The 25,267-nt window shown below is 34.1% G+C and overlaps 3 protein-coding genes across 3 annotated transcripts; 1 reads left to right on the top strand and 2 right to left on the bottom strand.

The window, feature by feature from the left end:
• The first annotated feature begins 2,615 nt into the window (after positions 1 to 2,615).
• Myo28B1 (Myosin 28B1) lies at positions 2,616 to 19,917 on the top strand. The gene is given in 15 exon segments (XM_070106189.1): positions 2,616 to 3,218; positions 8,771 to 9,037; positions 9,131 to 10,258; positions 10,340 to 10,481; positions 10,651 to 11,024; positions 11,242 to 12,162; positions 15,891 to 16,091; positions 16,192 to 16,532; positions 16,588 to 16,792; positions 16,893 to 17,294; positions 17,375 to 17,485; positions 17,547 to 18,257; positions 18,406 to 18,771; positions 18,836 to 19,564; positions 19,620 to 19,917. Coding segments are annotated over 15 exon segments (6,099 nt in total). The 5' UTR covers positions 2,616 to 3,194; the 3' UTR covers positions 19,797 to 19,917.
• A 542-nt stretch (positions 19,918 to 20,459) lies between these two features.
• LOC106615259 (zinc carboxypeptidase) lies at positions 20,460 to 22,632 on the bottom strand. The gene is made up of 5 exons (XM_070107489.1): positions 22,432 to 22,632; positions 21,865 to 21,992; positions 21,300 to 21,684; positions 20,843 to 21,227; positions 20,460 to 20,730 (listed from the first exon to the last, which is right to left on the bottom strand). Exons 1-5 carry the CDS (start codon positions 22,594 to 22,596, stop codon positions 20,525 to 20,527), a joined length of 1,269 nt encoding a protein of 422 aa, XP_069963590.1. The 5' UTR covers positions 22,597 to 22,632; the 3' UTR covers positions 20,460 to 20,524.
• A 593-nt stretch (positions 22,633 to 23,225) lies between these two features.
• LOC106615244 (zinc carboxypeptidase) lies at positions 23,226 to 24,969 on the bottom strand. The gene is made up of 5 exons (XM_014231381.3): positions 24,679 to 24,969; positions 24,479 to 24,606; positions 24,029 to 24,416; positions 23,577 to 23,961; positions 23,226 to 23,519 (listed from the first exon to the last, which is right to left on the bottom strand). The coding sequence occupies exons 1-5, from the start codon at positions 24,835 to 24,837 to the stop codon at positions 23,311 to 23,313; spliced, it is 1,269 nt and encodes a 422-aa protein (XP_014086856.2). The 5' UTR covers positions 24,838 to 24,969; the 3' UTR covers positions 23,226 to 23,310.
• Between the last annotated feature and the right edge of the window lie 298 nt (positions 24,970 to 25,267).

The raw sequence follows: 25,267 nt of genomic DNA, 5'->3' as shown, positions 1-25,267 counted from the left end.
TTTCGTGAGATATCTTTTACTATCTTAAGTTGCAGATCACTGTACTGAACGTTATAGTATTAAAAGGGTTGTGGTTTCAATAATAACACCATTCAACGAAAAAAAAAATTTTTTTTTGCGTTTCTGTTTTCGTGCTCAAATTCTGATTCTAGACATTGAAAAATAGTGCAATTTTTATTTTTAAAAATAAAAATCGAATGGGTCTGATTCGCTCAGACAAACATCAAAAAAATACAAACAAAAAAATCTACAAAGCAAACTTTAATCAAAGAAAATTTTTTTTTTTTATATTTTCGGTGTAGGAGAAACTGAAATTTAACATGCAGAAGTCAGACCCAAAAACTCTGTCTACTGGTGTAATATACTCGTATGTAAGTAGCATGTATATCGTGTCAATTACAACAATTGATTGTTTGATTAGGTGTATTACTCATCTGTCTGGTTTTAGTTAGTAAATGACTCATGCCCAAGTCACGTGACTGAGTGACATAACGCAATTAAATCCATATTTCAATTGCTTTGAATAATAATTTATTAGTTACTTATCGTTTTATCAGATCTAATACTAAATTAAGTCAACTGAAACATTTGGTACATTTTGCTGAATAATTAATTATGCCGCTACAGATAAGTTCTCTAGATCGATACGCATGTGCTTAATCAGATCCATTTTGTAGGCTTGAATATATTTTATAGTGTACATACGTGTGTTTAACAGTTATACAATGATTTATTGTACTATATTGTTTTTGGTTGTTAAATTTTTTCATGCAAATTTTTCGCTGCGAAATATTTCCTCAGCGATAAGAATTCACCTGACTTTAAATACAATATAGGTATAGATATCAATTGCCGCCTTATAATCAAGGCGCTACCCAATTTATAATTGCTTCCATTTCTTTGCGTTGGTAATAATTACTTAAATATATGCATATGTGTTCGGCAAAGGTAAACAATTATACTTAGCTTCATATATACGCGGTTGAACAGAATTTTTATAAACATATGTATATGAAGTCAACTTACCGGCACCCATGTATGTATACAGAGTGATTCCCACATTGACGATAAAAAAGGAAATATAATACCCAGTAATATTTCGCTATGTCAGCGCGCTATTGCATTTATAATTGAAAGCAATTCTAAAAGCTCCGATTTTTACCAAGAAAATATGCAGTTATTTCGTGTAAAAATTTATATTGTAAATAAACTTTGGCCATATCAAACACTTGTCATTAATTCGTCAATTGCACTGTGTGATTCATCATAATATTGGAGTACGTATGTACATATATATACTAACATATAACGGTTCTTGTTTCGATAATCAATGGACAAGTGTTCTCAGCTTTGCTCTTTGTTTGTTGTTGCTTGAATAAATTTATACAAATAAATAAGTCTATATTTCAAGTAGTTTAATTGTGTCCAAAAAATATATTAAAAATGCTATATATGGTCTTGAAATAGGGTAGCCAAGTGTTATTGAATTTTTTTTTTTTTATACGAAACAATTTTTTCGTTTTAAGAATTTTCCTATTTCAAAAAATGTTTCCGCGTGTGATCTTGAAAATTTACGTGAAAGTTGTTCAGATTGAGCAGCCTAAACTACCTTCCTCGTTTAAAAGCTCTAAAAACGAGTTACATATTACTAAATGAGTTTTCTTTCTGCATGCCTCTGATATCTTTGTATGAGCTTTGGTTTTCTTTCGGTTTAAATGTAAAATTCCGTAAAAGCTTCTTGCATTGTAGTGAAAGTTATTCAATGCAAGTGAAAGCTCAGCAATTTTCTCGTTTTAAGAAGGCCTAACTTATAGTTCCTACTTCAAAAAATGCTTCAGAGATTTGTGAATGTCTTGAAGCTTTTGAAAATTTGCTTGAAAGCTGCTCAAATTACTTTCCTCCTTCTGGAAGCTTTGGTTTTCTTTCAGTGTATAAGTTAAATTCCATTCAAGCTTTTTGTATGGTAGTGAAAGCTTATCAACGCAAGTGAAAGCTCAATTATTTCCTTAGTTAAGAATTTTGAACAAGGTAAATAAATAATTACTTTTTCTTTTATAAACTTTTTTATATACGATTATATTCGTAAAATTGCGAATGCCAGTAGTTTCTTCGGGTACTTGAACATATTGATAATCTTTGTATATATAGTGTGTGTATTACACTTTTTCATCGCATCTATTTTTAGAACTTTGAAAATGAGTGCTTAAAAACGATTTGATGCCTCTTTTATGAGTTTCAAAAAATTATGAAATTTATTCGATAAATGCTATCAAAGAACTTTTATAATTAAAAAATTTAACTACTGATCTTGAAAACATTTTTGGTAAGCTAGCATTTTAAATATACATATATGCTTAAGATCTCTGTCAAATTCTAGTGAGAGTGAGAGTGAAAATGAGCGTAAAATGTATCGCGGAGCACCTATTAACTATCATTTAAGCGCATGTTTGTGTGTCTGTGTATTATCGCCCATTTGTTATACAATTTATCGTATCGCTATCAGCAAAATGATAACATCAATAAACAATAACAATCATATTGAGCATAGAGGTATGTGCATTCTCTTATAAGATATCGACAAGGCACATATGTACATGTGAGTACTCATTTTTGTTACTAATTAAACGCATTCTTAACTGAGGGAAATTTAAAAGCACACGAGGCATTGCTAGCTACGGATCGGCATGAAATTGATCGCAACGTGTGCAGGTAGCGTTGTGCTGACGGTGGCGCAAACAAACATATTTAACATATACTCGTACAAAGAGTAATTTTTGTAATTCGGCATATAAAAAGATTGCGAACTTGTGCTAGTTTGATAAGCATATTGGAAATATCGATTCGTTGCTGCTGGAAAAAAACATTTTTTTCAGAAAGTTATTTAAGTGAATATATGCAGAGCAAAAGAAATGGAAAATTGCCTTAAAAAACTGTTATATCTAACAAAGAAAATTTAAAAAATACAATTTTATCCTGATATTTTTGTATGAAGTGCCAAAAAGTGTAAAATTTTCAAAAAAAAAGTGATCGATATTAAATGATAAAATTTATCAAATAAAAACAATAGTCAGCATAATTAATTTGACTGCTCGGAAAATTAAAAAGTATAAACAGTAGATAATAAGCAGTTGATAAAAATTTAATTGCATAATTCTCAAAGGGGACAGTGCTGATGCCTTCAGCGTATTGCAAAAATGACTAGTTTTCAAAATGAACTTGTAAGTAAAAAAATCGATATTTTGAAATATAGATATACGAGTATCTTATGATGTGGATGTGAACCTTACACATATTGAATGAATTAAAACAAGAAAGTATGAAAAAGAAACGATGTCAAATTCTGTTGCCAAAGATAATGATCCATGGTAAAATTTGTGATGATATCTGGTCAAATAAAAAAATTTTTCTTGGATATGCTATAGTGACCCGATCTAAACAAGTTCTTTGGAGTTTCCATTATTGCATTACATTATTATTATTGCATTAGATAATGATCCATACCAAATTTCGTTAAGTCCCGTCGATGAAAGAGTTTTCTTTGCAAGCCCTTGATTTCGATCATTCAGTTAGTATGGCAGCTATAATATAAAGGCCCGATATCTGATCCGACTCAGCTCATCATGCTGATCGTGTATATATATTATATATATTTTATAGTACCTTCGACTTTTCTTCTGAGTGTTACAAACTTCGTGGCAAATTTAATTTATCCTGTTCAGGGTATAAAGATCTTTATCTTGACTTTGATCTGAACAATTTGTACAGAGATTATAGTGTTGGCTTGGATATTAATCTGTTGCAAATTTGATTAAGACAAGCTTCTTGTGGAGAAAAGGACGGGTGCAACATTTCAGCTCTATGTCTCAAAAACTGAGGGACTAGTTCGCGTATACAAAAAATGGACAGACGGACGTGGACATATTTATACACATTATATTTTATAAGGTCTGCGACATGTCCTTCTGGGTTAGATAGAGATAAAACAGGGTATAAAATTGGATATTTCGATATTCAGATATTATACTTGACTATATATATTCAGACAAACAGATATCCGTAATAAACAAAATTGAGTATAAAGCTAATAAAGATATACAAAAAAGGGTGATAATTTAATATATTTCTCTACACACACTTTTTTAAAAGACTACATAGAAACACTTTTTTATCTTAGAAAGTAACGCCCTGTTATTATTATAGTATATTTGCAAAAACTTAGACAACGACAACGCTTCAAATTTTTTTTTAAATGCATTGGCGTTTTCCGGTACAAAAATAACAAATAGTTAACAGATGTTTCGTGAAGTGTTTGAATAGTGTCTAATGGTTTTTCGAAATGTGTTTGTAGAACAATAAAATTTATTTTTAAAAAATAATACCGCTTGCTGTTTTGAAGTATGTAACTATAAATACCAGAAGCAATATGCTATATGCAAATAAAATCAAAGTAAACTCTTAAAATAAGCGTGAGTGCAAAAGGTTAGTAAGTACAAAGCCTTAAGAAAAAAAAATCAACTTTCTTTTATTTATGTGCTTTCTAGTTAAAATCATAATTTATAAAAACAATATTGATTTATGCAATTTTGCTTAGTAATCGGCACTTGCTACCTATTTGTTGATAAGATCGACTAACGAAAAATCACTTCACATTAATTGAAAAAGAAATACACGCGCACACTTACATCTGGCAGGATATATAATATTTATTAAATCACTGCTAAATTAGGTTAATTTAAAAATGCCTGTGACGTCATAATACAAAAGTATAGTGGAAATTAAAAATAGTAGAAATTTAAAAAAACCCAAAATTATTTATTGATATAGTAGAAGTAAACAAAAATTGATTAAGCTGTATGATACTCGGCATATATGCATAAATATGTACTATATCTATACCCAAAAAGCCTTTTTTTTTATAAATTTCAGAATCTTCTTTTAATAAATAACTTAATAATAAATTTTTTTATTAACTTTACCACACATATAAATAATAATTTGTTCTGAAGTAGTTGTAAAACCTTAAAAAAGACAATGACATAATTCAGTCTTATTATTTACTTGTTTTTAGTGTCAAATGAGTACGATTTCGTATCTCTAGTCTTGTCTAGTGCTTCAATAAGATTCTTTACTATTAAAGTGCTCGTCAAGTACAGGTTTTTTTTAATTATTCCAATATGATATATCGAACTTTCGTTTAAGTAACAAATATTTTCTTAGCTATTTTTTTTTAGCGATTTCAAGGTAAAAATTCTGCCGTTATACTCCTTAAAACTGAACGGCACACCTTCTTTGCAAATAATTTAGAAGTAAAGGCGCCGCTATACGAAAAAAAAATTCTTTTTTTAGTTGACAACCAACTCATTTACGTAAATATTTCGCGCATAATTTGTAGATTACTCACATACTCACCGCCGAGTTGTTTAATTAGTTTTTTGGCGTTGTCATATCGATGTGCTATTCAACCCTATCGCAGCAATCAAATCGCAGCCCGCTATCAGTTGTTGCGTTACTTTTGTTAGCAATTTTTCGTATCTCTGCTTTCATTCTTTTTGCATTTGTTGCTGTTTATTTATGGCTGGTCATGCCTTTTTCGCAATTTCTATTGATAATGATTTACTATAAAATTGTTTTAGCAGTTGCAGTACTTTAAACTCGCCGTGTGCAACCAAACCCTGCTAAAATAAATAAAAAATCCATTACATGGTTTTGCTAATGCTGTACTTATTGAGTTATTAATCATATATACACATGCTATTGTTGCTTATAATTGCCTGCCACTTTACGCTTTTAGGAGCACTAACAATGTCTGTAGTAAAAGTCAATTAATTAAAGCCAGCGACCCAAATCTTAAAGTAAATATTGCTGTTTGCTATAGACTTTATAGTTTGGACATCTTGAGTGCTGTATTACTTAATTGATTTGTTGTATTCAAAAAATATATACCAAAATGAAAAATAAAAAAATTAAAATTGATGAAAAAATTTTTGAGTCGCAATAACATTTTTTAACTTCTAGTAATTTTGTGAGTTTAAATCATCAAATTTATGCTCTCATGCTTATCAGCAATGTTTTGTCTGTTCTTTCTTCAACATTAGATAAAATGCTCATAGTTGATAAGCGCATACCAATTTATATACATAATTGTATGTATGTATGTATATAAACATTACAGACGACACCCTTAGATACCATTACTGTGAAGAACTTATTAAATGATAAAGTCTGTATTTTTATCGTTATTAACTAAACTAAACTTTGTTAGCTTTTTTATACCCCGAATGGGGTATATTTAGTTTTTCAAAATTGATGGAGAGACTATAAAGTATATACATTATTATCATGACGAGCTGAGTTGATTTAGCCATGTCCGTCTCTTTGTATACGCGAACTTGTTGCTCAGTTTTTGAGATATCAATCGGAATACGTCTTTTTCTGCCCAAGAAGTTGCATACTTGTCGAAACCGCCGATATCGGATCACTATAGCATATAGCTGTCATACAAAGTGATCCTCCATATTTTATGATATCTCCATAAAATTTGGTCGGATTATTATACAAAGCACTATTACAATATTTGAATAAATTTTTCGTATCGGGTGACTATAGCATATAAAAATCTAATTCTGCTTTGGAAAACTTTTTTACTGGCCAAAGTATCTTCACGCAATTTCGGATGGATTAAATCGGATCACTATAGCATATAGCTGCCATATAAACTGACCGTTCAAAATTAAAATAAACAATTTTTATACACTTTTATGCTATAAGATACGCACCTATAAAAGGTATTATAGCTTCGGTATAGCCGAAATTAATGATTGTGAAGGGCTATCTATATCTAACAACATATGTTCTTATAATTTTTTTTTTCATTTATTTGACCATGACCACGGCAGTGTGCCTTATCAGCGATAATAATTGAATTTGGCATATTAACACAGTAAAGTCACTTTGGGAACAGGAAAAAAAATATTTCATGCTCACTTTGACTACAGTGGGCGCTTAATAAAGCAATCACTTTTGCGAAAAACAATAAAATTTAAAACGTCACCTATTTTTATGATTATTTAAAGATTTGTTACCGTTTTTGCATTTAAACGATTACATGATATTAGATATTGTACCATCTGGTTGAAAAGTTCGTAGCGTTTTAAAAAAAAGTAATAGCGACAACGAGGGCGATTATAGTGATCTTACAATATTGACAGCTTGCTTCAAAATAGGTCTTAGGCGCTGATTTCGCTGATTTATGACAGTGTAAACTGATGGATTGTCAACTCGCACAGAGCTTTCACATATACAAAATTCAGCTTAGAATACCGCCAACACGTTACCATAATATCCTTGGAGTGTCAATTGCCTCGATAAACCATATTTTATATTACATTCGCCTGTAGAATTTACAACTAATCAGCATAACGAGCTGAGTCGAGTTAGACATGTCCGTCTATCAATCCGTCTGTCTGTATACACGCAAACTATTCCCTCAGTTTTTGTGATACCGCTCTGAAATTATGCACTCGTTCCTTTTTCCCCAAGAAGCTGCTGCTCGGTTCACTATAATATATAGTTGCCATACAAACTGAATGATTGAAATCAAGTGCTTGTATGGAAAATTTTTTCATTTGACGCGATATCTTCAAAAACTTTGGCATGGGTTATGATTCAAAACAACGGTATAATCACCGAAGAAATTTTTCAGATCAGTTCACTATAGCAAATAGCTGCCGTACAAAATGAACGGTCAAAATCAAGTTCTTTAAGTAATCTTTTGTACTTGTGAAGGGTATTGTGGCTGCGGTGCAACCGAAGTTAACGTTTCATATTGTTTGAATATAAATCATAGTCCAACACCTGTCTGTTTACATGTACGACTGGTTTTCATTTCCCTTATAAAGACTCACTGTAAGATAATATATAAACATACTCGTACATGAAAATACCAAATAACTTCATTTCTGTTGCTAATTATCCGACCATGTTTATCTGCAACATTTCTGAAATACCAAATGATATTCTCTTAAGTTTCAACTGATAAAGAAGATTAAAAACCCATTAGTAATGTCCTGTATTTGAACATGGCTTCGCATTTAATTACCAATGCTACGCAGATAAATATTGCGTTAAGTATACAAGTTCAGATACAAGCCTTCACACATATATTTATACATATGTTTATTAAATACATATAAATATATATGTATGTAGTTGCGAAAACTTCTATGTACCAAACAAATTTTGAATTACTATAACTGATATGAATAAATTATCATAATACAGGAAATTACTACTTAGCTTCTAACTACAAATGTATGAAATTCTAGTCGCAATAAATCTTGCATAGTTTAGAATAACGTTATTCGTTTAGACTTTTTTTTTAGAATCAACACTAGTATAATACAAACCTGCCTTCACATACATACATAAGTCGTAGTTGAGCGCACATAAACCACCTTGGCGTATAAGCGACCACTCGTGTCGATAAAGTGCTTTTTAAGGTCTATTGGTGTGATTAACTCGAGTATGTCAACCGATAAATTAGTCTGAATGGTATGTTTGGAAATATGCAAATGCGCACATACGCACATGAATAAATATGTAAGCTCCAAAACAAATATATATAAATACAAGTATATAATAAACCCTTTTCAGCAGCAAATTTTATACAAAATATTATATAACCCAGACAAATTCACCTTTGCAAAATTCAATCAATAATGAAGTGTTTTGTTCTTCAATTTTCTCATCTATTTTTATGCCACTCAAACAGGGTGAATGTGTGTGGGTGAGGCCACAAAATGCCGGTGACAATGAGTTTGTGGTGCCATTTGGGGCGCGGGTCATACGCACGGAGAAGACACGCACGCTGATTGCCAATGATGAGGGTAAGCAATTTTGGGTGCCAGCAGAGGATGTAATGAAAGCGATGCATATCACATCACAGCAGGGCGTCGATGATATGATTACGCTGGGTGATTTGCAGGAGTACGCAATTTTACGGAACTTAGAGATGCGTTACGCAAAACGGCTTATTTATGTGAGTAGCACAAACATTTATATATTATATATGTATATGATATACCAAACACCTATGCAAAACTAATTATAATTAAATAATGTCTTCTATTAGACCTATACCGGCTCTATGCTGATCGCGCTCAATCCCTATCAAGTGCTGCCGATCTACACGAACCGTGAGATTGCCAAGTACCGCGGCAAGAAGATCAGCGAGCTACCGCCACATATATTTGCCATCAGCGACAACGCCTTTCAGCAGTTGAAACGCGATCGCATGAATCAGTGCATCGTGATTAGCGGTGAGTCGGGTGCGGGCAAAACGGAGAGCACCAAACTTATACTACAGTATCTGGCCGCTATTAGTGGCAAGCACTCGTGGATTGAGCAGCAAATTATAGAGGCCAATCCAATTTTGGAGGCATTCGGCAATGCGAAGACGGTGCGGAATGACAATTCGTCACGTTTTGGCAAATACATCGAGATACGTTTCACGGATGCGGGCAACATACAGGGCGCAAATATTGAACAATATCTATTAGAGAAGTCACGTATTGTGGCGCAGTCGCGCGACGAACGCAATTATCACATTTTCTATTGCATGTTGGCGGGTCTAAGTAATGCTGAACTGACACGCCTCGAACTTTTGGATAAATCGCCAACAAAGTATCACTATTTATCACAGGGTGGCTGTCATGAATTGCAGGGAAAAAATGATGCGAAGAATTTTGCTGACATACGCGCTGCTATGAAGGTGCTCTCTTTCGGCCCAGAGGAAGTGTGGAGCATATTTAGTCTATTGGCTGCCATTTTACATCTCGGCAATATGTACTTCAAGGCGACGGTGGTACAAAATATGGACGCCACTGAAGCCAACGATATTGTAAGTTTGCAGCGTGTAGCTTCATTGCTGGGCGTCACAAAGCAAGCTTTGGCCAATGCGCTTACGTCCAAGACTATTTTTGTGCATGGCGAACGTGTTGTGACTAGCCTTTCGCGAGATATGGCCATCGAAGGCCGCGATGCATTCGTGAAGTCGTTGTATGGCGCGATTTTTATACGCATCGTTGAGCGTATAAACGCGACTATCAATACGAAGGATAAGTCGTCGAAATCGCTAAATACCATCGGTGTGCTAGATATATTTGGCTTCGAAAATTTCGCCGATAATAGTTTCGAACAATTGTGCATCAATTATGCGAATGAGAATTTGCAGCAATTTTTTGTGCGACACATTTTTAAGGTTAGTTGTTTGTAAGAAAATATTCACTTTTATTTTATCAGATATTTTTCATGTAAATTGCTCTTTATATAAACCCCTCAGATGGAGCAAGCGGAATATGAACAAGAGAGCATAATGTGGCAACATATCGACTTTAAGGATAATCAGGAGATATTGGACATAATCGGCATGAAGTCGATGAATATTATGTCACTCATTGATGAAGAGTCGAAGTTTCCTAAAGGTAATTAACTATCTGTTTTTTAATAAAAACCTAGGAAAAACAGCTTTTTCCACACTTTCGTTTAACATGTTTTTATTTGCTGGTACTAGGTTGGTTATATATTTGATAATGAAACATCAATGTCAATACTAATTTGTACCTTTTTTCATTTTCCAATTAAATTCCTTAGGTACCGATAGCACATTGCTAGAAAAGTTGCACGTGCAACATGGCAATCGGTCCATATATGTTAAACCTAAATCTAATCAAGCCGCACTTTTTGGTATAAGACATTATGCCGGTGTGGTTATGTACAACCCTAGTGGAGTTTTGGAAAAAAATCGTGATTCGTTCAGCATGGACCTGCGAGAGATGATTGGAAAATCGAAAAATAAGTTTCTCAAAGATATTTTTCCACTTCAACTGCCTTATGACACCATGAAGAAACAATTAACATTGTCCGTAAAGTTTCGAAATTCATTGGACTTGCTCATGCGCACACTATCTGCCGCACATCCCTTCTTCATTAGATGCATTAAACCTAATGAGGAGAAGAAATCTAATGTAAGTTTGCTTAATATGGTTTTTATAATTTAAATATAATATAAATTTTAGAACAATAACAAGGTTCCGTGAATTATCATATTTGAACCGCGCTACTGATACATGAATTAGAAAACATTATAAAATACTCCAAACCCAAATATTTTCAATACAAACTTAAAACATTTACCATTCCAGTTTGAGCCATTTTGCTTACGTTTTTTATTGCATTTTGCAGTTATTTGACCGCGAGCTCTGTGTACGCCAGCTGCGCTACTCCGGCATGATGGAGACGGCACGCATACGACACGCTGGTTACCCCATACGTCACAGCTATAAGGACTTTGTAGAACGTTATCGCCTGCTGCTGCCGAAGCTCGGTCCAGCCCGCACCAGTGACTGTCGTCAAGTGACCGAGCAAATATGCAAACAAGTGCTACCCGCCACGGCTGATTATCAGTTCGGACGGCAGAAAGTATTTCTGAAAGACGTTGACGATACATTGCTAGAAAAAGAACGTGCGCGCATTGTACTTCAATCCATTATAGCCATACAACGGGGCTTTCGGAAAGTACTCTTCCGACGTCAGCTGCGACGTTATCGCGAAGCAGCGCTTGTCATACAGAAAGTATGGCGTGCCTATAAGTGTCAACGCGATTTCTTCATAGCGCGCCAAGGCTTCCATCGCTTGGGCGCTTGCATTGCACAACACCAATTGACGCATCAATTCACAAGTCTGCGCAGTTGTGTGATCCACTTGCAGGCTTACTGTCGTGGTCATTTGGCACGGCAGGCGTTTAAAATGCGCCGGCAGCGTCATAAGGAGCTGCAAGCGTTGCGCGCGTCGGAGGAAGTGCTAATACGACAAGCGCGCGAACATCAACAGGCCGAGCGCGAGCGACAGTCACGCCTCAGCGCAAATGCAGCGGCCGCAGCAGCAGCGGTGGCAGCGGCAGCCAAGCCGACACCTCAAACAACTCACATTGCCACACAAGCGCTTGTGAATGGGCAGCTCGCTGTGAATGGTATGAAGGGCGTTAATGGCATGCCCGTTGCTGCGAAGCGGCAAATCAAAGCAGAGCCCAATGACAATTTCATCGATTTGGAGTCGTCAAAGCAGATTGTGGACGACGTGTTTGGCTTCCTCGATGATGCCGATGTGAGTGCACCGGTCGTGTCGAATGTCAGAGAAAAATCATTGATGTTCGAACGAGAATTGCGTCTGAAAAAGAATATACCCATTAAACTGCTATCACGTCCGGTGAATTATTATGAGGCGCCACCAGCGCGTAAATTGTCGAATCAAACGAGATTATAAACTAGAATTAGTTGTGAACCGCAATTAGAGTTTAAGGGTGTTTGTGACGCTGTACATAGGTGGCTAATAATAATCTAAAAAAAAAACGAATGCGCCTGAAAATATGCTATTAACATTTGTAGACTAAATAGAATAAGAAATATATAGTATTGTTACAATTTAAATGTGCTGCTGTGTGGCACAAGTTGTAGCCGCCAGTTTTCATTTCATACTCATGACACCTTGCTTATGAAATACCGTTAACTAACGTTACTATCACTTGCATATCTATCTATATACATAAAGTAGTTAGCTTATATTTTCCATTTATGTATTTGTAATTATTTTAAGCTTAGTGATAAGTGTGAAAGAAGAAGCATTGTTGAAACAAAAGCGAGTTAATTGTAATGCAATGTATTTTTAAAAGCATTGCCTTGCCTCATTTGCTTGTATGTGTGCACAAGCCTGTAACGATTCGCTTTAGTATACATACATATGCGCATTTAAATATTTTATTTAGCTTTAGCACGATTGTAAATAAAAATTTGTTACATTATCATGCAACATTCGTTTATCATTTCTGTGTTTATCCTTATAAATTGGTAAATATTTGGTTGCAGTGGTGTGCTACCTTGGTTTGTTGTTGTAACAAAAGGCTGGCATTTTGTGAATTTTATGCAGGTGCTTGTAGAAGAATGTAGGCTTAAGTCTTTTAAACTAAATATGAAATATTTATACATTTGGTAATTGCCTGAAAAATTCGAACATTTGTTGGTTAGCAAGCATATGTCACTGAAAATCCGGAAATGCAAGTTTATTTTTGCACATGTTCTATTTAAATTCACTATAACTTATGTATGTAGTTCGAGCTTAGCATTAATTAAATTTTTGAAAGCTTTTAGATGCTATTTTCTTGATTTACTTTTGTTATTTATTTAGTCGTTTTAAACGCGTGTAACATGTTTCAAATTTAATAGCGAGTAGTTTTATACTAATGTATTATTTACAGCAATGTTTTGATAATTTTCGTAAATAAATTTACTACTTTTTGCAAAAAATATATATACCGGCCTTTTGCGAGAAAATTTTTTTTTACTTTTCTAAAGACGCTGCGTTAAATTTTTTTAAATATATTTGATATATTTTATCAAAGATTTGCTAAAACTAATTCTTTATTTCAAAATTATGTACGAAAACCGGTTTGAATTTAAATAAAGAATTAGGTATGAAATATGTTGTAATCGTGAAAATTAGTTCTCAATTAATTTGTTTGCAATAACGACTGTAAGAATTAAATGCATTTTTCGACTATTTTTTGGTTTGTATGAATTTTTCATACATTTTATATTTGCGAAAAAAATTGTGCCTCAATATTTTATATATTTTATATATATTTACTCAGACATTTCTTGCAAATTCATAATTTTCTATATCATTATATTTGCACCGAACTCGCACTTGCACTAACGCCCCCTCGCACTCGTAGCATTAATGTGCTAAGCGATTAAATCCGTTAATGCTTGTATTGTTTTTGCTTTAGTAGTTTTGTCACTTACTTGTATTTACATTTTTTGTTGTTTTCTATTTTGAAAGCAGTTATAACCTTTGCATATTAGTTAATGCTAATTACGAGTACTCGTGAATTTATTTATCAATTATCGAAAAATCAAATACCATTAGCTAATTGATGATTTTTAATTAAAATTTTCATAATCATATTTCAAGTTAAGCAAGTCATTCTAGTAATGACCACCGCAGTACCAGTCATAAGGGTTGCGACTTTTATAATTCCCGAAGCAGGGATTAAAAATAAAATTTTTTTAAATCTTAAAATTAAATTTTTAAATTAATTTAATAAATTAATTAAGTTAATTTAATTTTAAAATTTTATTTTAATTTAAAATTTTATTTTTAATCTAATTTTTAATTTAATTTGAATTAAAAATTTAATTTTTAATCCTGATCTTTAAATTTAATCCTAATTTTAAATCCAGAATGTTTGGGATTATAAATTGAAAATTATAAACATTACTTTTTAATTTAAATGAAGTACGCAAAGGTAAAAGAAAATGTTAATTCTAAAACAATTTTTTTTTAATTCTTAATTATATGTTTGGTATTAACATTTAATCCGGTACTTTGGTTCAAAAATTAAAAAAAATATACGGTTTGTCGAATTAAAAATTTTTATTTAATTTTCTAATTCTGTGGGATTAAATTTTATTTATTTTTCAACCCGGTATGTGGGATTCAATTAATTTTTTAATGCAGTCATTCAATTTTACAGTTCGCATCTCACATTTCATCTCTTTTTCCAACAAGTTCTTATAAACTGCGCCGATATGGGAATGCTGTTATTTTTGCTTCTTTAAGAATAGCTCTGATAGAATGTACAGCTATGAAGCTTAATTTCGTAAAGTGCATCAAAGATATTTAACCTGTAATAACTACTGCTTTCATTTAAAAAGAATATCAGCTTTACACTACCAGTTTACCTTGTAATGTCAACTACTCATACATTTTACCTTGTATGAAATTATAGTAATATAACTATATTTGTATCAGTTGGTAAATCCACAATCTATTAAATTTTATTTTCAGCTTTTACTTACTGCTCGGAAATTAAAACCACCAAACCTTTGCTTTTTCAAAGTAATATATTTATTATATATAAGTATAAATATGTCTGTATGTATTTTTTATAAATCTCCACCACCAATTCTACAATAATTTCGTGGAGACCTTCAACAACCTGCAATCGTAGAAAAACTAACAGCGTAAAGCAACTTACAATTACTTCCAACTGCAGTTCAATAAATTTAAGGTATTACTAAAAAGTTTTCAAATTCATATACCAAAAATTTATTGGCACTCATATGAGTTTATAGGGCCGATAAAACATGCTACCACATTCAGTGGCTACCGCTCCTTATCTTAATACAAGCTGCTAAATATATGACTAGGTGGCAGTTAACATTACAGGCGGCAGTAGCGGATTATTTTTATCAAAAAGTATTTATGACAATGACAGTGTACTAGTATGAAATCGAAGGTTATAAAATGTGAGGAGCGAAAGGAGTGTTTGGTCTAAAAAATTAATTAATAAATGTCCCAGCAAGCATCATGACTTATTAAACTAATATTTTATTAATAAAGATCGAATATTAATTCTGCACAACTTGCAATATATATAAAGAAAAAATTGCTTTAAAATTGTAGCAATTTAACATACAGCAATAATTAAAAAATTGTATCAAAAGTAAGGCATTATAATTTCCGTTAAATAATCATCATTTTTGTAAATCATAAGATTATTTTTTGAGTAAAAGTCGTACTTTATTATATAATACTATTTATAAAAATGTGCATAGCTTCTTCGAAATACACTGAAATTAAAAAATAATGCTGTGACTACTTGGTATAACAACCAAAGTCATCCTAGATACAACCGACCGATAACAGTATTGAAACCCATTGTAAATAAAAATATCTCCAGGACTTGTTAACAAACACTGCCTAAGTGAAACTGCCTTCCCATACATTATATAAGTAGTTTTTTAGTTTCCAATGAATGTATATTATTATTTTAGCCCATGTGCCATGCGATACCTTCAGGCGGTACAATACGCATGCCAAAACTCAAAACAAATACGATCGATACATCTGAGTATAGCTTTGCGAAATTCGCTGCGACTTACTTTAACGCACAAGCGACCGGTTATCATAGTATAAAGCCCCTAAAGAAACCGTTACTTGAACATGACTTACCTATGGATGGTATTGCCGCCAAGGTAAGTAGAACTTTGAGTTAATTCTACGACGCAGTTATATTATATATTGAACTATAAAATTCTGTGCACTTATCCACTCCTGCACTCATCCCCAAAACAGGCCATTTGGATAATGATATTGCGTTTTATGGGCGATAGGGCCGAGGCAAAATTTGAAGAGGATGTTGAAAGCACTCAATTCAACTATCATGTTAAGGAGTCAAAAAGTGCCTCTCAGAGTAAAGAGTTTCAAGCTGCACTTGCTACATTAAACGAGACCGAATCGAAACATTTGATTCGAAAAACATTGAAGCGCAAAACGAAATTTCCGGACCTATTACGTAAGACGCTAGATAATGTCGAGAAAATCGAGTTCTACGAGCAAGTTTTGAATGTACGCAGCAGTAATTTGGAGAAATTGCATTTCATAATTGGGCATGGCATACTGCAACCCACTCTGAGGTTAAAGTTTTTATATTCGTTTATGATAAATATTTTAATATTTTTATATTTTCAGAGATGAAATATTGGCACAAATCTGTAAACAGTTAACCAATAATCCTTATCGCACTTCTATCGCTAAGGGCTGGATATTACTTTCCCTCTGCATAGGCTGCTTTCCGCCTAGTAAACGTTTTGAGAATTTTCTACGTTGTTTTATACAGCATGGTCCCATGTTGTATGCCCCGTATTGCGAGTATCGTTTGGACCGAACGCTGAAGGTATAAGATTTAACTCCTCAATTATACGTTTGCTGACTCGTAAAGTTCCTTTTCCGATTCCTCCATAAATTTTAATCAATGTTTTATATATTTGCTATAGAATGGACCGCGTACACAACCACCCTCGTGGCTAGAGTTACAGGCAACTCGAAATAAGTCCGCCATCACGTTAAACGTTTTCCTTTCGGACGGCAACATGAAGAAGTTACAGGTGGACTCGGCTTCTACAGCAAAGGAAGCAGTACAGCAGTTAGCGGAGCATATTGGACTCTTGGATCATTACGGCTTCTGCATTGTCATTTCAATCTTCGACAAAGTCATGTCACTTGGTAATGGCAATGAACACATAATGGATGCTATCTCCAATTGTGAACAGTATGCTAAGGAACAGGGCAAGAATGAGAAGAATGCGCCTTGGAAGTTGTATTTGCGTAAAGAGATGTTTTGTACTTGGTACGATCCAAGTATGGATCCCATAGCTACATATTTAATATATAAGCAGGTGAGCGTATAAATCAGAAACCATCTATGACCTTTGTCTATCAAAAAGTATTTGGTCCTTGTGACCTTTTCATTTTGCAGATAACTCGTGGCCTCAATTTTGGTGAATATCGCTGTCGCACCGAAAAAGATATTGCTATGATCTGTGCACTTGAATATTATGTGGAACAGGGTGCAAATATGGATAGTAATGTAGGAATCTTAAGTTTGTAGACCGTTTCGTATATAATTTACTAAAATTATACCTTTTTAGGTCTTACGTAAACTCATACCCGACTTTGTACCAAAGAATCTCTTGACAGCCGGTGGGAAAAGTCTGAAAGCATGGGAGCAGCTTATAGTGGCAACATTTGCCAGCAATAAATATGTGAAATCCGGTACACCAAAACAAGCCATGGAGGATATCTGTTTGTTTGCGCAACTATCATGGTCTATGTATTTCTCACGATACTTTGAAGCTGTACGCATGGCTGGACCGCAACTCCTCACAGATAATGTAGTTATAGCCATCAATTCGAATGGTGTATATTATGTCGATGAAACGGAGCAAGTCTTGGCTGAACTAGCTTATGCTGAGCTGAGCCAGGTGACGTGTGTTACGGTTGAGAGTCCGAATATCAGTGAGCTGCATATTGAAACAGTTCAGAAGCAAGATTTCACCTTCAAATGTTATGAAGCAGCAGATATCGTGGAGTTGATAAATTTTATGTTGAAAAATCTCAAAGAACGCTCGAAATATGGCATTGTCATGGAGGATTACAAGCCAGCATTAGAAGAGCGTGAGGGTCGTTTATTCTTACTAAAAGGTGATCTGGTGCGATTTGATGCTGATATCACAGGTGCGCAAATAATGGAGGGTAAAAAGCGTTGGTTTTCAGGTATTTGCAACGACGAGTTGGGAGAATTTCCAGTGGAAGTGGTAACCGTTCTAGCAACTACTACTAATATTAAGATAGGAAATTATGTAGAGAAATTACACTACAGCTTCGTGCATTTTGTACTATGCTACTAAATCATTTTTCAATTGTTTTACCAAAAAGTTTAACACATTCTTCAAACGTCTAATAACAAACTTCAATTAAGACTTAATTTGAATACTTTCTCCCTACTAGTATATGGGTGACACGCCACATGGTAAGCAGAGCATAAATACCGATTTCATTTTCAAACCTGCCTTAGAGTGTGAGACCCTCTGCGATGAACTCTACTGCCAGCTGATGAAACAATTAACGGCAAATCGTTTACAACACAGTGAAGAACGCGGTTGGGATCTGATGTATTTAGCGACGGGCGTCATGTACCCCAGTCCATTGGTTATGAAAGAGCTGCTTGAGTTTTTGAACACACGCACACATATCTTGGCAGTGGAGTCCCTCAAACGCTTGAAACGTACGCTAGCGAATGGACAACGCAAACGACCACCACATGCCATCGAAGTGGAGGGGATACAGCAGCGTTTCATGCATATTTATCACAAGGTGCGCTCACATATTGAAAATTAAAACATTTAATCAACAAAATTCCACTTTTTTCTATAACCAGATATATTTTCCAGATGGCAGCGTGGAAGCTTTTGAAATTGCATCCTTTACACGCGCTTTTCACATTACACAAGACATTGCAAAACGTTTTGAACTCAAATCTTGCGAAGGATTCTCACTCTTTGTGAAGGTCGGCAATAAAATATTTTCCATGCCCGAAACGTAATTCGCATTCGATTTCATTAATGAATTGGAGGAGTGGATGAAAATGAATTTACCCAGTCGCTCAATAACACAAATCGGATTACAGTATCAACTGTATTTCATGAAAAAACTTTGGTTTAATGTGGTGCCTGGTCGGGATCGCCATGCCGATACGATTTTTTACTATCCACAAGAAGTGCCCAAATATTTAAGTGGTTACTACAAAGTGGATAAAGATTTTGCGATCACAATGGCTGGTTTAATTTACGTAGTTGGCTTTGGCACGAGTACAACGTATTTGCATAAAATAGGTAATGTGCTACCATATTTAGTGCCCGAAGACCTTATAATGCTTTTGAAAGTTAGTCAATGGCGTCCACGCATAATACAATGTGTAAGTGTCCTGTTGGAGGAGAACGTCGATGAGTACGAAGCGACACAACGTTTTCTAAGACATTTAGGAGCGCAGCAAATGTTCGGTTCGACATTCTTTTTAGTGAAGCAGAGTGAAGATCAAAATTTGCCAGAGACTATATTGATTGCAATAAATAAACGTGGTTTTCACATTATTCACCCAGAAACGAAGGTGAGTAAAAAGGAATATGTTTTTGCATGCTATTAATTTGTAAACGTATTTCTAGGATATACTGCAATCTTACGGTTATGGCGATTTAAGTTTCTGGAGCTCAGGAAATACATATTTTCATGTGCGTTTCGGCAATATGATTGGTGCTTCGAAATTGCTATGCACCACCACCCAAGGTTACAAAATGGATGATTTGCTTACTTCTTATATCAAATATTTTAAAGAGAAATAGAGAATATATAGGGTATACATATACCCATAATACAATATATTTATTATAACACAATTATTCTCTGAATACAAATATGTTGACAACGGTGCGTCCGCTGTACAATACTAAATAGAACACAGAATACATCAAAAGGCTTTTTCTCAAAAAGAAAACATATCCTATACACTTCTTCAAATACGCTACAAAGAAGTTGTAGCACTGTAGTAGGGATGCTAATGGGTTTACTGTCTAATTGGCAGACATACCAGTAGACTAGGAACACCATATAATGACTATTGTATAAGCTGTCAGAATATAGAAGAAGTGGAGACAATAAAGGATAGAAATCGATACTATCGGTCGAGAGTTTCTTGAGGACGTTTCGGAGGTTGCACAGATGATTAAGAGAGGAGATAATAGAGTTAGGTGATTTTTGTCGCGCTGGTATTAAAATGGACCTCCTAAAAGCCCAGGTGTGTCGTCAGATAGCCTCTCTACCTACCTACCTAAAATCGATATAATCAACTTTATTATAATAGACGAGCGGGACACAAGAGTATATTAGAGGGTTGCTATGTGAATAAATATCTGAAGTATTGTAGATTAAAAGAGAAAATTTTGTTTATTTACAGAGGTGGTCACTAATCTCATTCAGAAATAAATTATCACTAATAGTGCGATAAATACCTTTTTAATGTCAATAATATTTATATTTTCGCAAATTTTAAAATTTTCATTTTGATTTAAATTTAATATTTTATTTCCAAATATTTTAACTCCTTGGCCTTCTCTACTAACGCCAAAATACCCGTTAGTGTATCCTCACAATGTGGCAATATTTGTATCGGCGGCAAGATAAATCCAAATCGTCCAGTATCGCGGAATTCAATGGTGTACGAAATACGTATACCCTGTTCATTATAAACCCAATCTCTGGTGGAACCGGTAGTGTAATCTACGTAACAATAACAAAATATATATTATTTCAATGTATTGCTCTACACTAGTAATGCACGACCTTATAATTCCATAAAATTACTTTCATAAATCCTGGTATTCATACTTACACATAGATGTCGCTGATGTGCCATATGTGTATTCCGTGCCGTAAGGCAACGTTTTGACAGCGTCCGAGTAAGCCTTTGCCACAGCCATTAAATCAGCGTGGTTATCGGCTAGCTCAGTTGTGTGTCCATATGGTGAAAGCAGCACTTGACTATACGAGTGAAAAGCGAGATAAATATTTATGCGCTCCTTAATACTGGTTACGTAATCGGTTATAGCTTTAATCTCTGGCTCTGAGAAAGGATGTGCACCAGCATAAGTTTCACTGCATGGATTTGCAGAAGCCCCTCCACTTTCCATCCAATGTGAATCACTATTACGATTCGGATCGGCGCCAATGCAACTCGAACCCTCCACCGGTTGGCGAGTCTTACGCCACATGCGATCCTAAAAATATTAGTTTATTTATTAAATGTATGCTTTATCTTCAAAGCTCTGCTGCAGAGCTCATATTTGTACCGTTTCATGTGTGTAGACAAAGCCATCTACATTGAGGACTGGTACAATATACCAATCATAATTCACAGCCAAGTCACGCACATCAGGATCCGTTGAAGTAAGTAACTCGTTGATGTACCATGTGGCCGTAGCCGAAGTAATCCACTCCCGAGCATGTATGTTCGATTCAATAAATATACCGGGATTACCCTCTTTGTAAGATATTTTTATGCCGCGTATCTTACGTCCTTCATAGGATGTGCCAATATCTATGTGACTAGTAACATTGGGGTATTTGGCAAGTATGTCGTCTAAGAAAGTTTCAATTGCTGATAAGGGATAATAGCTCGTCCAACCAAAGGACAGATCATCAGTAGACTTAGTGTGCTGCTCGTTATCAATTAGACTGTAAATTTTAGAAATTTTAGTATGATTGAAGTTTGAAAGTTAGCATATATTAATTGTGAAAGAGTAGGTATATAAAAAAACCACTTTTGCTGTTAGCTATATATTTTATGAGTTCATTACTACTTTAGAGGTGCGATTGGACAACAGTTTTTACATATTATTTACATACTCTACGTACCTCTGTACATTTGAGGCCATCACTTGAGAAGGTAGTTGATAGGAACGTGTAACATTTTGTAGATAAATGAGCTTTTCTGGATTTACCATTATATGAACTTCTTTATCATCGCTGTGCCATAAATTAAACTGATTGGTAAAATATATATTATTAGCTATGTGATCGATACGTGACTGCATTTGACTTACTTCGTTGATAAAACATCGTTTAATATACATATGTAAGACTAGGGATTATATGAAGGAATATATGAAAGTATTGGTCTTCGTTGAAGGATTAAATATATTTTGTTAATTTTTATCGTTTTTCTTATTGATAGTAAAACATAAATTGTATATAAGTATTTCCGAAGTCAAATTAACAGCTTGAACCAGTTACCCTCTTTGCGAACCAATGAACAATTGTAGTGCTTCTTGTCCACTTATCAAACAAATTTCTTCACCACGTTAAATATCCCTTTATTCACACAAAAGAGTTCCTTTCTTCAGTTTTATTTGCACATTCATACTTTTTAAGAAATTTTTATTTTATATATTATACATATATACGAGTGGTGCTTGAACTTACTCCTTTTACGTTTTCTGCCAAATCTTCGATCACTTGACGTTGTTTTGCATTTGCAGTTTTAATTTTGAAAACCTTAAAATTGTCATAGCGCACTTTGGACGCATCAGCTAGCACCAAGCACGCGGATACAAATCCGAAAACGAGCGTTACCCGTGAAACTTTCATTTTGTCTGGCTGGCAGAAGAAGATCGACTAACGACTGAAAGCATAAGTAGATTAAAGAATTTAGAAATATCTACAATCTAATTGCAGATAATAATCGATAAGCGAAATGTATTGATAACCATCTTATCACATTATTCCAGGAATTTAAATATTAATTATACATTAACTTTATATAAGCAAACGAATATAACACTTACACAATATGTTGTACACAATATGTTGTATAAATCCTTCAAAATATTAACCGAATCCGAATTTTGGAACAAAAAAATCTTCTAAAAATTAGTTTTCCTGCTGAGAAAAATTCTGTGTGGGTTGGGTCTTGCCTTATACTTCAATTTATTAAATATTGTAAAAATTCATCTATATCAGGTCCTGGCCTACTAGATTTGTGCAATAGATTATCTAACGTTAAGTTTATCGGCTTCTAATAAAGAATTCTATTTCTTATTTTGTGGGTTTAAACACGTAGTTTAAATAAAATGTGAATAATTTTTAGAAGCATAGTTAGCAATAATACCTATGTATGTAGAAATAATAGAAAGAATAGTTTATTAGAAAATTAGCTTTGTTAGTAGATTGACGAACACCCTCTATTCCAATATACGAGTGTAGTAAGCATAACTCTATTCATTTTTATAAATATAGTACTTTATTCATTTCATCTGTATATAAAATTTTATATATTGCGTGTATGAATTATAACATCGCAACTTATGTATATTTAAGCTGGAGGTAACCTAATTCGTCGGCCTTTTCCACAAGTGCTAATAATCCGGCAAGAGTGTCCTCACAATGTGGTAATATCTGTATTGGAGGTAGAATGAAACCGTAGCGTCCTGTATCACGGAATTCAATTGTGTAGGAAAGCTGAATATCCTGCTCACTATAAGCCCAGTCATTTGCTGCACCAGAGGCGAAATCTGTAGAAATTAAAAACTTAGAGTTATGCCGAAAACAAAAAAAAAACTCATATTTACACAATAAATCAGCTGTTGTACCGTACGTATAACTCGTTTTATAAGGCAACGTAAGCACCGCATCGGAATATGCCTTTGCAACAGCCATCAAATCTTCAAAATTCGTCGGAGGATCTTTTGTCCAACCATAAGGTGTAAGTAAAAACTGACTGTACGAATGAAAAGCGAGGAAAATATTAATACGCTCCTTAATACTCGTGACGTAGTCGGCAAGGCCTTTCACTTCCGACTCCGAAAATGGTTGTGCACCACCATATGTCTCGTCACAAGGATTGGTGGAAGCACCGCCACTTTCCAACCAATGTGAATTGTAGTTGCGATTGGCATCGGCGCCAATGCAATTCGAACCTTCCACCGGTTGGCGAGTCTTACGCCACATGCGATCCTAAAAACACATATGCCTGTATTAAATGTGTACTATTTCTTTACTGATGTGGTACAATGGCTCATACCGTTTCATGTGAGTAGACAAAACCATCCACGTTGAGGACTGGCACAATATACCAATCATGATTTTCCGCCAATTTCCTCACATTTGCATCTTCGGAAGTGAGTAGCTCGTTAATTAACCAAGTAGCCGTCGCCGATGTTATCCATTCACGTGCGTGTATGTTCGATTCAATAAATATACCAGGATTACCTTCTTTGTAAGAGATTTTTATCCCGCGTATCTTACGTCCTTCAAAGGACGTGCCAATATCTATGTGACTAGTAACTTCGGGGTATTTGGCAAGTATATCGTCTAAGAAAGTTTCAATTGCCGATAAGGGATAATAACGCGTCCAACCGAAATCGTTAAGATCGTCTGCTGCTTTAGAGGTTTGCTCAGCATCAATCAGACTTTAAAGCGAAACTTTCATTATTGTTGTTGTTTTCCATTAACAAATGTTTTTACAATTTACCTTTGTACATTGGAAACCATGACGTCTAAAGGCATATTAAACGATCGAGTATAATTTTGTAGAAATATCAGTTTTTGTGGATTGACCATTAAGTGGACTTCTCCCTTACCGCTGTGCCATAAATTAAACTGCAAATGTTTTATTAATATTTTATTTATAATTTTTTACTCCATAAATTAAAACGCAAATTAAAAACTTACATTCTTTGACCCGCTAGCTAAATTCTCGATCCATTTTTGTTGTTCTAAATTTTGTGTCCTGATTTTAAAAACTTTGTAATTATCATAACGTACTTTTTTTGCACTGGCAATGGCCATAAGAATAGCTAATAGAGCCAAAACTAATAATTGACTCTTCATCTTGAAGAGTTGACAGCCAAAGCTTAACTAATTTCAGCTCAGATAATTGAAGTACTTAAGTACATGCCGTAATCAATAGATTCGTCTTATCAAAACTTTGAATTTCTGATAGTAAGAAGATTAGTTCTATGTTTGTATTTGAATAGAAATTAATCCAAAAATTTGTAGTGTATTAAGAAAACTAGAAAGATAAGTAAAACGGTATTCACCTTAGTATGCACTATACTTGTATAGTACTTTAATAGTTGGGGAAAAAATAGGAAAAATAATGAGTTAAAAAATTACAAAGCTACACTAAATAATAAATGCTTGTCAAGAATAATTTGTTTAAGTGTTCCAAATCATGTTTGAAGTCGTAAAGCTGCATGACGGCCGCTCCGTTTGTTTGGTGTATAGAACTGGCACTAACCAAAACAGTGGAGTAGGATTG

This window comes from Bactrocera oleae, chromosome 3 (assembly GCF_042242935.1).
Source record: "Bactrocera oleae isolate idBacOlea1 chromosome 3, idBacOlea1, whole genome shotgun sequence".
Classification (NCBI taxonomy): domain Eukaryota; kingdom Metazoa; phylum Arthropoda; class Insecta; order Diptera; family Tephritidae; genus Bactrocera; species Bactrocera oleae.
The sequence above is the reverse complement of the archived record's forward strand: the minus strand, read 5'-3'. Positions and strand labels throughout refer to the sequence as shown.

Coding starts and splice junctions, on each gene's coding strand:
- LOC106615259 (XM_070107489.1), bottom strand. CDS start 22,596: ATGAAAGTTTCACGGGTAACGCTCGTTTTCGGATTTGTATCCGCGTGC. Junction 21,993..22,431: donor TGGCAGAAAACGTAAAAGGA/GTAAGTTCAAGC, acceptor TTTACCAATCAG/TTTAATTTATGGCACAGCGA. Junction 21,228..21,299: donor TTGTCTACACACATGAAACG/GTACAAATATGA, acceptor TAATATTTTTAG/GATCGCATGTGGCGTAAGAC.
- LOC106615244 (XM_014231381.3), bottom strand. CDS start 24,837: ATGAAGAGTCAATTATTAGTTTTGGCTCTATTAGCTATTCTTATGGCC. Junction 24,417..24,478: donor ATGGTTTCCAATGTACAAAG/GTAAATTGTAAA, acceptor TTCGCTTTAAAG/TCTGATTGATGCTGAGCAAA. Junction 23,520..23,576: donor TACAACAGCTGATTTATTGT/GTAAATATGAGT, acceptor TAATTTCTACAG/ATTTCGCCTCTGGTGCAGCA.